We start from the raw sequence: 14,597 nt of genomic DNA, 5'->3' as shown, positions 1-14,597 counted from the left end.
TGTTTGTGAAACTTGTTGCATCCTGTTTTTTCACTTCACGAAACTTTTACACTGATTCTTCACCTCGTGAAACTGATTTTGTTAGTGGAACTTGTTGCGTGCTGATTGTTTTTTTTAGTTAGTGGAACATCTTGCATCCTGTTTTTTATTCGTGATACTTGGTGCATGTTGATTTTTTCTCTTTGTGAAACATGTACATTGATTTTTTTCCCCTCCTAAAACTAATTTCGTCTATGGAACATAATGCATGCATATTTTTCTGATTCTTGAACTAATTGCGTGCTGATTTTTTTTGTTCGTAAAACTTGTTGCATGTTGCTTTTTCTTCTCTTCGCGAAACTTGTATACTGATTTTTATCCTCGTGAAACTGATTTTGTTCAAGGAACTTGTTGCGTGCTGATTGTTGGTCCTGGAACTTGTTGCATGATGGTTTTTTGTTCATGAAACTTTTTGCATGTTGACTTTCTCTTCGTGAAACTTGCACATTGTTTTTTTTTCTTCTCTTGAAGCCAATTTTGTTTGAGGAACTTGTCCGTGCAGAATTATGTTTGTGGAGCTTGTTGAGTGCTGATTTGTCTTCGTGGAACTTGTTGCATGCTGAATTTTTCTTCGTGGAAATTGTTGCATGCTGAATTTTTTTCTCCGTGAAACTTAAACAATGATTTTTCTCCTCGTGAAACTGATTTTTTTCAAGGAACTTATTGCGTGCTGATTTTTTATTCCTGAAACAGGTTGCATGTTTATTTTTTCCCTTCGTGAAACAAGTACATTGACTTTTTTTCTACCTGGTGAAAATAATTTTGTTAAGGAAACTTTTTGCAGATACGTAGTATTGTTTGCGATCCATGTCCAATGTGGATTTTTCTCTTCGTGGAGCTTAAAGCGTGATTTTCATTTTTTGTAAGGCTGGTTTTCTACATAAGGCTTGCTTCACGCTGATTTTAGTTCGTGAAGCCGACAAAATGACTATTTTTTGGTAGAGATACATGTTGCACCAGCAATCTGTTTAATAAGTTTGTGAAAGTCGTAAATTTATTTTTATCTTCATAAAACAGATTTTGTTCATTGACGTTGTTGCATGCTGACTTTTTTTTTTCGTGGAACTTGTTGCTTCCTGTTTTTTTTTTATTCGTGAAACCTGTTGCAGGTTGATTTTTTTCTTCGTGAAACATTTACATTGATTTTGTTTTCTCCTCCTGAAATAAAACTTGCACATTGATTTGTTTTTTCTTCTTCTCTTGAAGCCAATTTTGTTCATGGAACTTGACCATGTTGATTTAATCCTGTGGAACTTGTTGAGTGCTGATTTTTCTTTGTGAAGCTTGTTTCATGCTGAATTTTTTCTCTTCTCGAAACTTAAACAATGATTTTCTCCCCGTTAAACAGATTTTGTTCGTGGAACTTGTTGCGTTTTGATTTTTTATTCCTGAAACTTGTTGCATGTTTATTTTTTCTCGTCGTGAAACAAGTACATTGATTTTCTTCTACCCAGTGAAACTGATTTTGTTCATGGAACTTATTGCATGCATAATTCTTTGTTCGTGATCCATCTTAAATGTCGATTTTTCTCATCGTCAAACTTCCATAATAACTTTCCTCCTTGAAAAAACTGGTTTTGTTCATGGAACTTGTTGCACGCTTATTTATGTTCTTGGAACTTGTTGAGTGATGATATTTTGTTCGGGAAACGTGTGGCAGTGTGATTTCATTTATTCTCTTCTCAAAACTTGTGCATTGATTTTTCTCTTCGTGAAACTGATTTTATGAATGGAAGTTGTTGCTTGCGTATTGTTTTTGGTTCGTGGAACTTGTTGCTTGCTGTTTTTTATTCGTGAAACTTGTTGTAGGTTGATTTTTTTATTCGTGAAACATGAAAATTGATTTTTTTTTTCTCCTCCTGAAGCCAATTTTGTTCATGGAACATACTGCATGCATATTTTTTTAATCGTGGATTTTTGTGTGTGCTGACTGTTTTTTTCGTTCGTGAAACTTGTTGCATTTTGATTTTTTTTTTCTCTCTTTGCGAAAATCGTACACTGATTTTTCTCCTCGTGAAACTGATTTTGTTCAAGGAACTTATCGCGAGCTGATTTTTTTTTCGTTCGGGAAACTTGTTGCATGTTGCTTTTTTTTCTCTTCGCGAAATTTGTACACTGATTTTTCTCCTCGTGAAACTTATTTTGTTCAAGGAACTTGTTGCACGATAGTTTTCTGTTCGTTAAACGTGTTGTATGTTGATTTTTCTCTTCGTAGAACTTGCTCATTGATTTTTTTTCTTCTGCTCTTGAAGCCAATTTTGTTCTTGGAACTTGACCGTGCTGATTTATGCCTGTGGAACTTGTTGAGTACTGATTTTTCTTCGTGAAACTTTTTGCAAGCTAATTATTTCTCTTCGCGAAACTTAAACAATGATTTTTCTCCCAGTTAAACTGATTTTGTTCGAGGAACTTGTTGCGGGCTGATTTTTTATTCCTGAAACTTGTTGCATGTTTATTTTTTCTCTTCGTGAAACAAGTACATTGTTTCTACCTAGTGGAACTAAGTCTGTTCATGCAACTTATTGCGTGCATATTTCATTTTTCGTGATCCATATTAAAGGTTAATTTTTCTCTTCATGAAACTTCTAGAATCTCTTTTTGCTTGCTGTTTTTTTTATCTGTGAGACTTATTGCAGGTTGATTTTTTGTCATCTTCAAACAATCACATTGATTTTTTTTTCTACTCCTGAAACTAATTTTGTTCATGGAACATACTGCATGCATATTTTTTTAACCGTGGATTTTTTTGTGTGCTGACTGTTTTTTTTGTTCGTGAAAGTTGTTGCATGTTGATTTTTTTTCTCTTTGCGAAACTCGTAGACTGATTTTTCTCCTCGTGAAACTGATTTTGTTCAAGGAACTTATCGCGTGCTGATTTTTTTCTTCGTTCGTGAAACTTGGTGCATGTTCCTTTTTTTCCATTCGCTAAATTTTTACACTGATTTTTCTCCTCGTGAAACTGATTTTGTTCAAGGAACTTGTTACATGATGGTTTTCTGTTCATGAAAGTTGTTGGATGTTGATTTTTCTCTTCGTGGAACTTGCTCATTGATTTTTTTTCTTCTTCTCTTGAAGCCAATTTTGTTCATGGAACTTGACCGTGCTGATTTATGCCTGTGGAACTTTCTTGAGTGCTGATTTTTCTTCGTGAAACTTGCTGCACGCTGATTTTTTTTTCTACCTAGTGAAACTAATTTTGTTCATGGAACTTATTGCATGCATATTTCATTGTTCGTGATCCATGTTAAATGTTGATTTTTCTCTTCATGAAACTTCTACAATGATTTTCCTCATTGAGAAAACTTGTTTTGTTCATGGAACTTGTTGCACGCTGATTTATGTTCGTGGAACTTGTTGAGTGATGATCTTTTGTTCGTGAAACGTGTTGCAGTGTGATTTTGTTTATTCTCTTCTCGAAACTTGTACATTGATTTTTCTCTTCGTGAAACTGATTTTATTAATGGAAGTTGTTGCGTGCTGACTGTTTATTTTGTTCGTGGAGTTTGTTGCTTGCTGTTTTTTTATATGTGAAACTTGTTGCAGGTTTTGTGATTTTGTGATTGGTTGTTTAAAAAAAAAAATTTATTCACTCTAACACTTAGATTTTGTCAACTTTATCCCATGTATTCGAGAAAGGGATGTTAATATAGAATTTAATAAATCTGCTACTTAGATTTTGTCAATTTTATCCGATATACCCGACAAATGATGTTGATAATGCATTTAAAGGATGTTGATATAGCATTTATTGATTTTTTCTCTTCGAGAAACATGTACATAGATTTTTTTCTCCTCCTGAAACTAATTTTGTTCATGGAACATACTGCATGCATTTTTTTTATCGTGGATATTTTTTGTGTGCTGACTGTTTTTTTTTTGTTCGTGAAACTTGTTGCATGTTGATTTTTTTCTCTTTGCAATTTTGTCAATTTTATCCCATGTATTCGAGAAAGGGATGTTAATATAGAATTTAATAAATCTGATACTTAGATTTTGTCAATTTTATCTGATATACCCGACAAATGATGTTGATAATGCATTTAAAGGATGTTGATATAGCATTTATTGATTTTTTCTCTTCGAGAAACGTGTACATAGATTTTTTTCTCCTCCTGAAACTAATTTTGTTCATGGAACATACTTCATGCATATTTTTTATCGTGGATATTTTTTGTGTGCTGGCTGTTTTTTTTTGTACCTGAAACTTGTTGCATGTTGATTTTTTCTCTTTGCGAAACGAGTACGCTGATTTTTCTCCTCGTGAAACTGATTTTGTTCAAGGAACTTGTTGAGTGCTAGTTTTGTTAATGGAACTTGTTGCATATTTTTTTGGTTTGTGTAACTTGTTGCATGTTGACTTTTCTCATTGAGAAACTTGCACATTATTTTATCTCCTCTTGAAGCTCATTTTCTCCATGGACCTTGTTGCGCTCTGATTTTTTTTTGTATGTGTAACTTTTTATATGCTGGTTTTTCTTCATGAACCTTGTTACATGTTGATTTTAATCTTTGTGAAACCTATACATTGATATCTATCCAAATGAAACTGGATTTGTACTTGGGACTTGTTACATGTTAATTCTTTTTATTCGTGAAACTTATTGCATGTTGTTTTTTTTGTGAATTTTTACATTGATTTTTTATTTTTTCCTCGGGAAAACAATTTGTAGATGGAACATGTTGACTGCTGATTTTTAGTCATGTAAAAAAAAAAGTTGAAAAAAACTGTAAAAAAAAACTAAAAAAAAATGGTCACTAAAACATTATTTTTCTATTAGTAAAAGTCACGACTAACATTTCTATATGATTCTCATTTTGAGTTCGGAAAATATTAAATGTGATTTTTTTTTGTAGTAAGTATGTTACATGTCATTCTAAGAGATGTAAGAAAATTGAAAAATATATCATGTTAAAAAAATTGGGGGGTTGTAGGGAGGGGGTTGGAGGGGGGTTATCAGGGGGTTGGGGAGGAGGAGTTAGGGGCAGGATTTGGTGGAGGGAGGGACAAAAATTGGGGGGGGGGCTAAAAAGTTAGGGGGAGGGGGTCCTTTGGGTTGGGGTAGGGGACCTAACAACACTGCTCAAATGGTAGTTGTGTATTATACCGAACACAGTTGAGAATCACTCAAATAAAAAAAAAAATGTATCTCTGAATAGGAGTTAGCATTCCCTCAGATTGTTTACCATTTTTATTTCTGTCAACGCCTATAATCATACCATAATGAAGAATCATGTTTAACATTAGATATGTGAACGGCCATAACTCTATCAGAAAACATGATGTTCAACACCAAAACTATGGTTTCGTGAACAGCACGAATTTTCATGGTAGGCTGATTCTGATTGTCTTTTCTCTTTAATTCATACAGTAATGTCCTATTACCCCTCCTGTAGATATTGTTATATCACTACTGACATATCCGAAAAAGGTTGTTGATAATGAATTTATTCAAGCTGATACTTAGATTTTGTCAATTTTGTCTGACATATGATGTTGATAATGCATTTAAAGGATGTTGATAAAGCATTTATTCACTCTGATACTTAGATTTTGTAAATTTTATCCCATATATCCGAGAACGGGATGTTGATATAGAATTTAATAACTCTGATACCTAGATTTTGTCAATTTTTTACCAACATATCCGAAAAAGGATGTTTATAATGAATTTATTCACTCTGATACTTAGATTTTGTCAATTTTATCCGACTTATCCGACAAATGATGTTGATAAAGCATTTATTCAATCTGATACTTAAGTTGTGTCAATTTTATCCGATGTATCTGACAGAGGATGTTTATAAGAAAAATAATTTATTCACTCTAACACTTAGATTTTGTCAACTTTATCACATGTATTCGAGAAAGGGATGTTAATATAGTTAGGGGGAGGGGGTCCTTTGGGTTGGGGTAGGGGACCTAACAACACTGCTCAAATGGTAGTTGTGTATTATACCGAACACAGTTGAGAATCACTCAAATAAAAAAATATATGTATCTCTGAATAGGAGTTAGCATTCCCTCAGATTGTTTACCATTTTTATTTCTGTCAACGCCTATAATCATACCATAATGAAGAATCATGTTTAACATTAGATATGTGAACGGCCATAACTCTATCAGAAAACATGATGTTCAACACCAAAACTATGGTTTCGTGAACAGCACGAATTTTCATGGTAGGCTGATTCTGATTGTCTTTTCTCTTTAATTCATACAGTAATGTCCTATTACCCCTCCTGTAGATATTGTTATATCACTACTGACATATCCGAAAAAGGTTGTTGATAATGAATTTATTCAAGCTGATACTTAGATTTTGTCAATTTTGTCTGACATATGATGTTGATAATGCATTTAAAGGATGTTGATAAAGCATTTATTCACTCTGATACTTAGATTTTCTCAATTTTATCCCATGTATCCGAGAAAGGGATGTTGATATAGAATTTAATAACTCTGATACGTAGATTTTGTCAATTTTTTACCGACATATCCGAAAAAGGATGTTTATAATGAATTTATTCACTCTGATACTTAGATTTTGTCAATTTTATCCGACTTATCCGACAAATGATGTTGATAAAGCATTTATTCAATCTGATACTTAAGTTGTGTCAATTTTATCCGATGTATCTGACAGAAGATGTTTATAAGAAAAATAATTTATTTACTCTAACACTTAGATTTTGTCAACTTTATCCCATGTATTCGAGAAAGGGATGTTAATATAGAATTTAATAAATCTGATACTTAGATTTTGTCAATTTTATCTGATATACCCGACAAATGATGTTGATAATGCATTTAAAAGTATATTGATAAAGCATTTATTTACTCTTATACTAATAATTTCTCAATTTTATCCCAAGCATCCGAGAACGGGATGTTGTTATATTATTTATTCGCTCTGATACTTAGATTTTGTCAATTTTATCTGACGTATCTGAACAAGGATGTCGATAATGAACTGATTCACTCTTTTAAATAGATTGTGTTAATTTTATTCTATGTATCTGAGAGAGAGACGTTAATGAAACATTTTCTCAATCTGATACTTAGATTTTGTAAACTTTATCCGTTATATTCGATAAATGATGTTGATAAAGCATTTATTCAACCTGATACTTAGATTTTGTCAATTTTATCCGATGTATCTGACAAAGGATGTTGATAAAATATTTTATTCACTCCAACACTTAGGTTTTGTCAATTTTATCCGACATACCCGACAAAGAATGCCGATAAAGCTTTTATTCACTCTGACACTTAGATTTTGTTCATTTTATCCAACACTGCGACAAAGGATGCTGATAAAGTATTTATTCACTCTGATATTTAGATTTTGTCACTTATATTCGTTGTAAGTGATAAAAGATGTTGACAGAAAAAAATTATTCATTCTGATACTTAGATTTTGTCAATTTAATCCCATGTATCCGAGAAAGAGATGTTGATATAGAATTTAATTTTCTGATGCTTAGATTTTATCAGAGATATCCGACAAAGGATGCTGATAAAGCATTTATTCACTCTGATACTTTGATTTTGTCAATTATTTTTGGTGTATCTGATAAGAGATGTTGATAAAAAAAAATTATTCACTCTGACACTTCGATTTTGTCAATTTTATCCAACATATCCGACAAAGAATGCTGATAAAGCATTTATTCACTCTGATATTAAAATTTTGTCAATTATATTCGTTTTATCTGACAAAAGATGTTGATAAGAAAATATTCACTCTGACGCTTAGCTTTTGTCAATTTTATCTCATGTATTCGAGAAATGGATGTTGATATAGAATTTATTCACTCTGATACTTAGATTTTGTCAATTTTATGCGACATATCCGACAAATGATTTTGATAAAGTATTTACACAATCGGATGCTTAGATTTTGTCAATTTTATCCCATGTATCCAAGAAAGGGATGTTTATATAGAATTTAATCACTCTGATTCTTAGATTTTAATCACTCTGATACTTAAATTTTGTCAATTTTATCCGACATATCTGATAAAGTATGTTGATAAAGTATCTATTAACTCTTATATTTACATTTTGTCAGTTTTTTTCGATGCATCTGACAAAAGATGTTGATGGAAGTGAATTCAATCGATAAAGAATGTTAATAAAGAATTTGTTCAATTTTTCATAATTTCCCGAATTAAATTTCTGTATTGTGTATCCAAGAAGTGAATTCAAGAAATAGTTTGTTACTTACTTACTTACAATTTTTTCATAATACTTAGATTTTGATCTTTATTCGTTGTACCTGACAAAAGATGTTGATAAAGAAATATCATTCACTCTGATACTTAGATTTTGTCAATTTTATCTCATGTATCCGAGAAAGGAATGTTGATATAGAATTTAATCGCTCTGATACTTAGATTGTATCAGAGATATCCGACAAAGGATGCTGATAAAGCTTTTATTCACTCTGATACTTAGATTTCGTCAATTTTATCCCATGTATCCGAGAAAGGGGTGTTGAAAAGGAATTTAATATCTCTGATAGTTAGATTTTAATCACTCTGATACTTAGATTTTGTCAATTTTATCCGACATATCCGATAAAGGATGTTGATAAAGTATTTATTCACACTGATATTTATATTTTGTCAATTTTATTCGATGCGTCTGACAAAGGATATTGAAATGAAAAAAAAATTATTCACTCTGACACTTAGATTTTGTCAATTTTATCCGATGTATCTGGCAAATTATGTTGATAAAAAAAATTATTCACTCTAACACTTAGATTTTGTCAATTTTATCCTATGTATCAGAGAAAAGGATGTTGATATAGAATTTAATCACTCTGATACTTAGATTTTGTCAATTTTCTCCGACATATCCGCTAAAGGATGTTGTTAAAGTATCTATTCCCTCTGATATCTAGATATTGTCAATTTTATTCGATGTATCTGATAAAGGATGCTGATAAAAAAACTTATTCACTCTGACACTTAGATTTTGCCAATTTTATCCGATGTAACTGGCAAAAAAAATAGTTTGTTGTTCATGACAAAATATTGAATGAGAACCGTCAGTCCTGATCAATAGGAGTATGGGTATGCACAAGAATATGTTTTAAAATTTAAATCAAAAGCATCATTCTATTTTTCTGATATGATTTAGATATTTAAAAAAAAATTTAAAAAAATACCATGTTAAAAAAATAAAAAGACAAAATAAAGTTGAATAATTTCGAAGTCCAAAACAAATTTAGTTAGAAAAAAGTTTGTTTTTCATGAAAAAATATTGAATGAGAACCATCAGTCCTCATCAATATGAGTATGGGTATGCACAAGAATATGTTTTAAAATTTAAATCAAAAGTGTCATTCTATTTTTTTTATATGATTTAGAGATGTAAAAAAAAGTTGAATAAATTCGAAAGTCCAAAAAAAAATTTAGTTAAAAAAAATTGTTTGTTTTTCATGAAAAAATATTGAACGAGAACCATCAGTCCTCATCAACAGGAGAATGGGTATGCACAAGAATATGTTTAAAAATTTAAATCAAAAGTGTCATTCTATTTTTCTGATATGATTTAGAGATGTAAAAAAAAGTTTAAAAAAATACCATGTTAAAAAATAAAAAAAAGTCGAATAATTTCAAAATCCAAAAAAAGATTTACTTAAAAAAAATGGTTTGTTTTTAATGAAAAAATATTGAATGAAAACCATCAGTCGTTATCAATAGGAGTATGGGTATGCACTAGAATATGTTTCAAAATTTCAATCAAAAGTGTCATTCTATTTTCCTGATATGATTTAGATTTAAAAAAAAGTTGAAAAAAATACCAGGTTAAAAAATAAAAAAAAGAAAAAAGAAAAAAAGTTGATGAATTTCAAAGTCCAAAAAAAAAATTAGTTCAACAAAAAATAGTTTGTTTTTATGAAAAAATATTGAATGAGAACCATCAGTCCTCATCAATAGGAGTATGGGTATGCACAAGAATATGTTTTAAAATTTAAATCAAAAGTGTCATTCTATTTTTCTGATATGATTTAGAGATGTAGAAAAAAAGTTGAATAATTTCGAAGTCCAAAACATATTTATTTAAAAAAAATAGTATATTTTTAATGAAAAAATATTGAATGAGAACCATCAGTCCTCATCAATAGGAGTATGGGTATGCACAAGAATATGTTTTAAAATTTAAATCAAAAGCGTCATTCTATTTTTCTGATATGATTTCGAGATGTAAAAACAAAAAGTTGAAAAAAATACCATATTAATAATTTCGAAAAAAATTTAGTTCAAAAAATAAATAGTTTGTTTTTCAGGAAAAAATATTGAATGAGAACCATCAGTCCTCATCAATAGGAGTATGGGTATGCACAAGAATATGTTTTAATATTTAATTCAAAAATGTCATTCTATTTTTCTGATATGATTTAGATGTAAAAAAAAGTTGAAAAAAATGGTCACTACAAACATTATTTTTCTAATAGTTAAAGTTGCGACACGCATATCTATATCATTCCCATTTTGAAGTTGGAAAATATTAATTTTGAAGTTGGAAAAGTTTTTATGTTTTAAGTATGTTTCATGTCATTCTAAGAGATGTAAAAAAAAGTTGAAAAAATATATCATGTTAAAAAAAATAATAAAAAAAGTTTTTAAAAAAATAAAAAAAATAAAAAAAATCGGGGAAGGTGGGCCAAAAAGTTGGGGGGAGGGGTCCTTTGGAGTTTGTGGATAGGGGGCCTTTGGGGGTTGAGGTCCCTGGTGGTTAGGGTCATTGGTGCTTATGATCCTGGACAGTTCGTACTCATAAACACCACACTACTTGATTTGTAAGGATTTCTAAGAGTTGTTCTGAATTTCTTTATTAAAATTCTTTTCTTGCCATCTACATCTCTCTTAGTATCAACTTTTTAGTATACTGTAACGTTAGACTCTATTTTAAATTGACAACACTGTTAAAACGCCACTTGTGTATTATCCAGAACACATCGAAGAAGTAAAGCTAGGTCAAGTCACAAGACCATTTTATCATTGTTAACCATTTTCATAGATTGATGGTATTCCAAATTTATAATAAATAAGCTATGAGTTAACAACCCTGAGGGGATACCTTAACTGCTAATCAGTTTAGCCCTTTGTTTTTCCACCTTCATACAATCCGATCACTAATTAGGATCATTTACATCCCTATTATTCAATCCAAAATAATATCGTTCATACAGTCCATTTTGTAAATTCTATACCCTTTTTTCGCAAATAGAGTTAGCTTTTAGGCAAAATGATTTAACACCATATGCAAATTAATTCTAGACGCGATGCATTCTTAATCAAACCCGACGAGATACCTTTAAGTTAGAGGTTATCAAACTCTTTTACAGGTTCTACTCACTCTCTTTGAAAAGGTGTAGAGCTTCCATAAAAATGTTTTCCTATAGCCTCCATAGAATCCAGAATGGGCAATCTACTATTACATTTATTTTTTTCCAGGGGTGATCATATCGATCCAGTAGTCCTAGAATATCACTAGAAGGCTCATTCGAACGGAAATTAAAAAGTTCTAGTGCCCTTTTTAAGTGACCAAAAAATTGAAGGGCAACTTGGCCCCCTCCGACGCTCATTTTTTTACCGAAGTCACTCAACTAAAATTTTGAGATAGCCATTTTGTTCAGCATATTCAAGATCTAATTAATATGTCTTCGAGAATGACTTAATCCTTCACAGTTCCCAGGGGAAGGGCTGAAAGTTATAAACTTTGCCCATTGTTAACATATAGTATTGGTTAATGAGAAGCACACAGACGTTTTCATGGGGGATTTTTTCTGGGGGGGGGGGTCAAAGGAGGGGTTTACGGGGGAGGATCTTTTCATGGAGGATGTTTCCTTGGGGGAAGGAAATTTCTATGAAGGGGCGCCGGATTTCCCAGCATTATTTAAATAACGATCAGAAATTAAATAAGAAAAACAAGTTTATTCAACTGAAAGTAAGGAGCAACATTAAAACTTAAAACGAACAGAAATTATTATGTATATGAGGGGTTTCGCCCCCAAGTCAATACCTCGCTCTTTACGCTAAAGTTTTTTTTTAGTACTTTCAAAAGAGCCATCTATTCTACTCAATCGACCTTTTTTGATTCAGGGGTTTGAGATTCGAACAAAATTCAAACTTTAGCGCAAAGGGCGAAGAATTGACTGGGGGCGAACTCCCTTGTATACATAATAAAAACATACGAATATAGAATTTGGTTACGTAAGCTAATTTCAAGAAAGTCATTTAGTCCAAAAAAAGTAAAATTAATATGCAAACTTCGTTTTATTTTTTCATGTACGGTGAGCCAAAATCAAAGTTGCATTAACTCAAAAACGTTCAGAAATTAAATAAAAAAATATTTGTTCTAATTGAAAGTAAGGAGCGACATTAAAACTTAAAAGGAACAGAAACTATTCCGTATATGGAAGGGGCTGTCCCCTCCTCAACACGTCACTCTTTACGCTAAAGTTTGACTCTGTCTCACAACTTTATTTTTTTAAACAATAAAAAACTTTAGCGTAAAGAGCGAGGCGTTGAGGAGGGGACAACCCCTTCCATATGCGGAATAATTTCTGTTCGTTTTAAGTTTTAATGTCGCTCCTTACTTTCAGTTAAAAAAACTTGTTTTTTTTTATTTATACTTTAAAAGACTTCCATGGTGAAAATGACTTCATTTTTTAAGTATTATTGGGAGCAGACACTGTGTTTCAAATTAACTATTGTAATGTTTGTGGAGTCTGGTTGCCTTACCGCCCAAATAAAAATCTTATAAGAAAGGTGAAATTTGTTTTTTTTTCAAAATTTTAAATTCAAATTTTAAATTTAATAAAGTGCCTATTTTTATATTCAGTGTCATTAGGGGGATATTTTTTACTATGTAGAAAAAAGTCATAATTGAAAGAAAAAGAAGAAAAAAATTCACCGTCGGTTTTTTTTTTCAATTTGAGTTTTAAAAAGTCTGTTCAAAATTCCCGACCTAAGAAATACGCTAATTTAGATTTTTTTCAAATTTTGTAGTACTTTTTGAAATAATCTCCCAGATATTTACTACCTTTTCTTTGCTGTAAAATTGATATACAGAATTTTATTTTGAGATGCGGTGAATCTTACCTCAAGTTTACTATTGGAATAAAACGAACAGATGCAGCTCAGTAGTAACAACACTTAACAATAATTAAATATAATTTAACTATAATCAAATGATATTTTCAAATATAATACGTACAAATAACAAAAATGAACACCTAAAAACACAGAATATATTGAAAACACTGTTTAATAGAGACAAACCTGGGGCTTCAGGGGCTCTCTTCAAGGGAGGAAAGGTTCTTTCCAAGTTCAAAGTTGAGCCAGTTGAGTCATTTGACTCTACCGATTGACGGCCAGCCTGGTCTCTGTCAGTATTTTTGGTTTCTTGCGGTGAATTAACTGCCATATCGGAGTTCATAATCCTTGGTTGATCTTGCAATTGAGGTTGAAAAGTTGAAGGAGGTGGAATGAGGTTAAGTCCTGTTTGAGCATTCGGCAGGGTTCTATAAAGCAAGCCCAATTCACGTACTTCGTTTTCTTCCTGTGAAAATGTAATACCATCATAAAAGCACAAAAGACAAAAGTATATAGGGAAAAATGGGATAGAAATAAATCCATTTTATTGTTTTTAAAGTTTCCGAGAATAACTTAGGGACATAGTGGGAATCTATTGCAATCAGTTTCCTCTTCTCTCTCTCTCTTCATCTCCCCCCCTCTCTCTCTCTCTCTCTCTCTCTCTCTCTTGATCGCCCTCTCTACTGCTCTCTCTTTCTTATGTTGATTTGGAGTGGTGATTGTTAGTGGTAATATTAAGTGGTAATTTTACAGTGGTTTTCATTGCAAAGGATAGCCCATTATTGATAAAAGTCCAAATAACATTCGTAAGTTTCCCAGTAAAAATGATTTTTTAATGTGAAAAAGAGGAAGTAATGGAGAAACTCTTAATCTTATATAAATACCTATATTCAAATTTATAGTAAGTAATTACACTAAACAACCCCGTTGGAAAAGGTGTACCCACATGTGACCAGCATTGCCGGTATGAATTTTCAAAATCTGTTAAAAAGTGCCACAAAACTTTTGAAACTTCACCAAAAATCTATGAACCGAAGAGAATGGAATGTTGGCGACGCGCAACTTAATGGTGGCGCTTAGAAGGCGTTATTGAAGTTACTTAATTTATTTCTAAAGTTAGGCAGATTCCGCCAAAGCTGTGGAAAATTTGAAGCTGAAAAGTTTGGTGCCAAATATCAGCTCATAAAGTTGACACTGTTCCTTCTAACCTGAATTAGCTGTTTATATTAGCTATAAGAAACAGTTAACGACGTGACTAGGCTTTATTTATTTAACCTTCAACCATAACGTTCCGCTCTCTTTAATGAAGTACTTCTCGTTCTGCAAGTTCAGCTACATCGTTATGCAAATTCATTGTCATGCACCTTGTAACGACAGCAGGGGTGAATCTCCAGCATTTTTATTGCGTGGGCAAAAGGGTTCCATATTCAGATAGTCAAGGG

General features: G+C 31.7%; 1 protein-coding gene across 2 annotated transcripts in view; it reads right to left on the bottom strand.

The window, feature by feature from the left end:
• LOC148947825 (doublesex- and mab-3-related transcription factor A2-like) overlaps window positions 1–14,597 on the bottom strand; it is a 43,910-nt gene that overhangs the window by 16,706 nt on the left and 12,607 nt on the right. For both annotated transcript variants that reach the window (XM_089095103.1, XM_089095104.1), the window contains one exon: window positions 13,342–13,621. In XM_089095103.1, the coding sequence (XP_088951229.1) occupies window positions 13,342–13,621 (280 nt within the window). The remainder of the gene's footprint in view (window positions 1–13,341; window positions 13,622–14,597) is intronic.

The sequence above is a fragment of the Artemia sp. Qi Xiang Cuo genome, chromosome 10 (assembly GCF_049724085.1).
Source record: "Artemia sp. Qi Xiang Cuo chromosome 10, ASM4972408v1, whole genome shotgun sequence".
NCBI classification, from domain to species: domain Eukaryota; kingdom Metazoa; phylum Arthropoda; class Branchiopoda; order Anostraca; family Artemiidae; genus Artemia; species Artemia sp. Qi Xiang Cuo.
The sequence above is the reverse complement of the archived record's forward strand: the minus strand, read 5'-3'. Positions and strand labels throughout refer to the sequence as shown.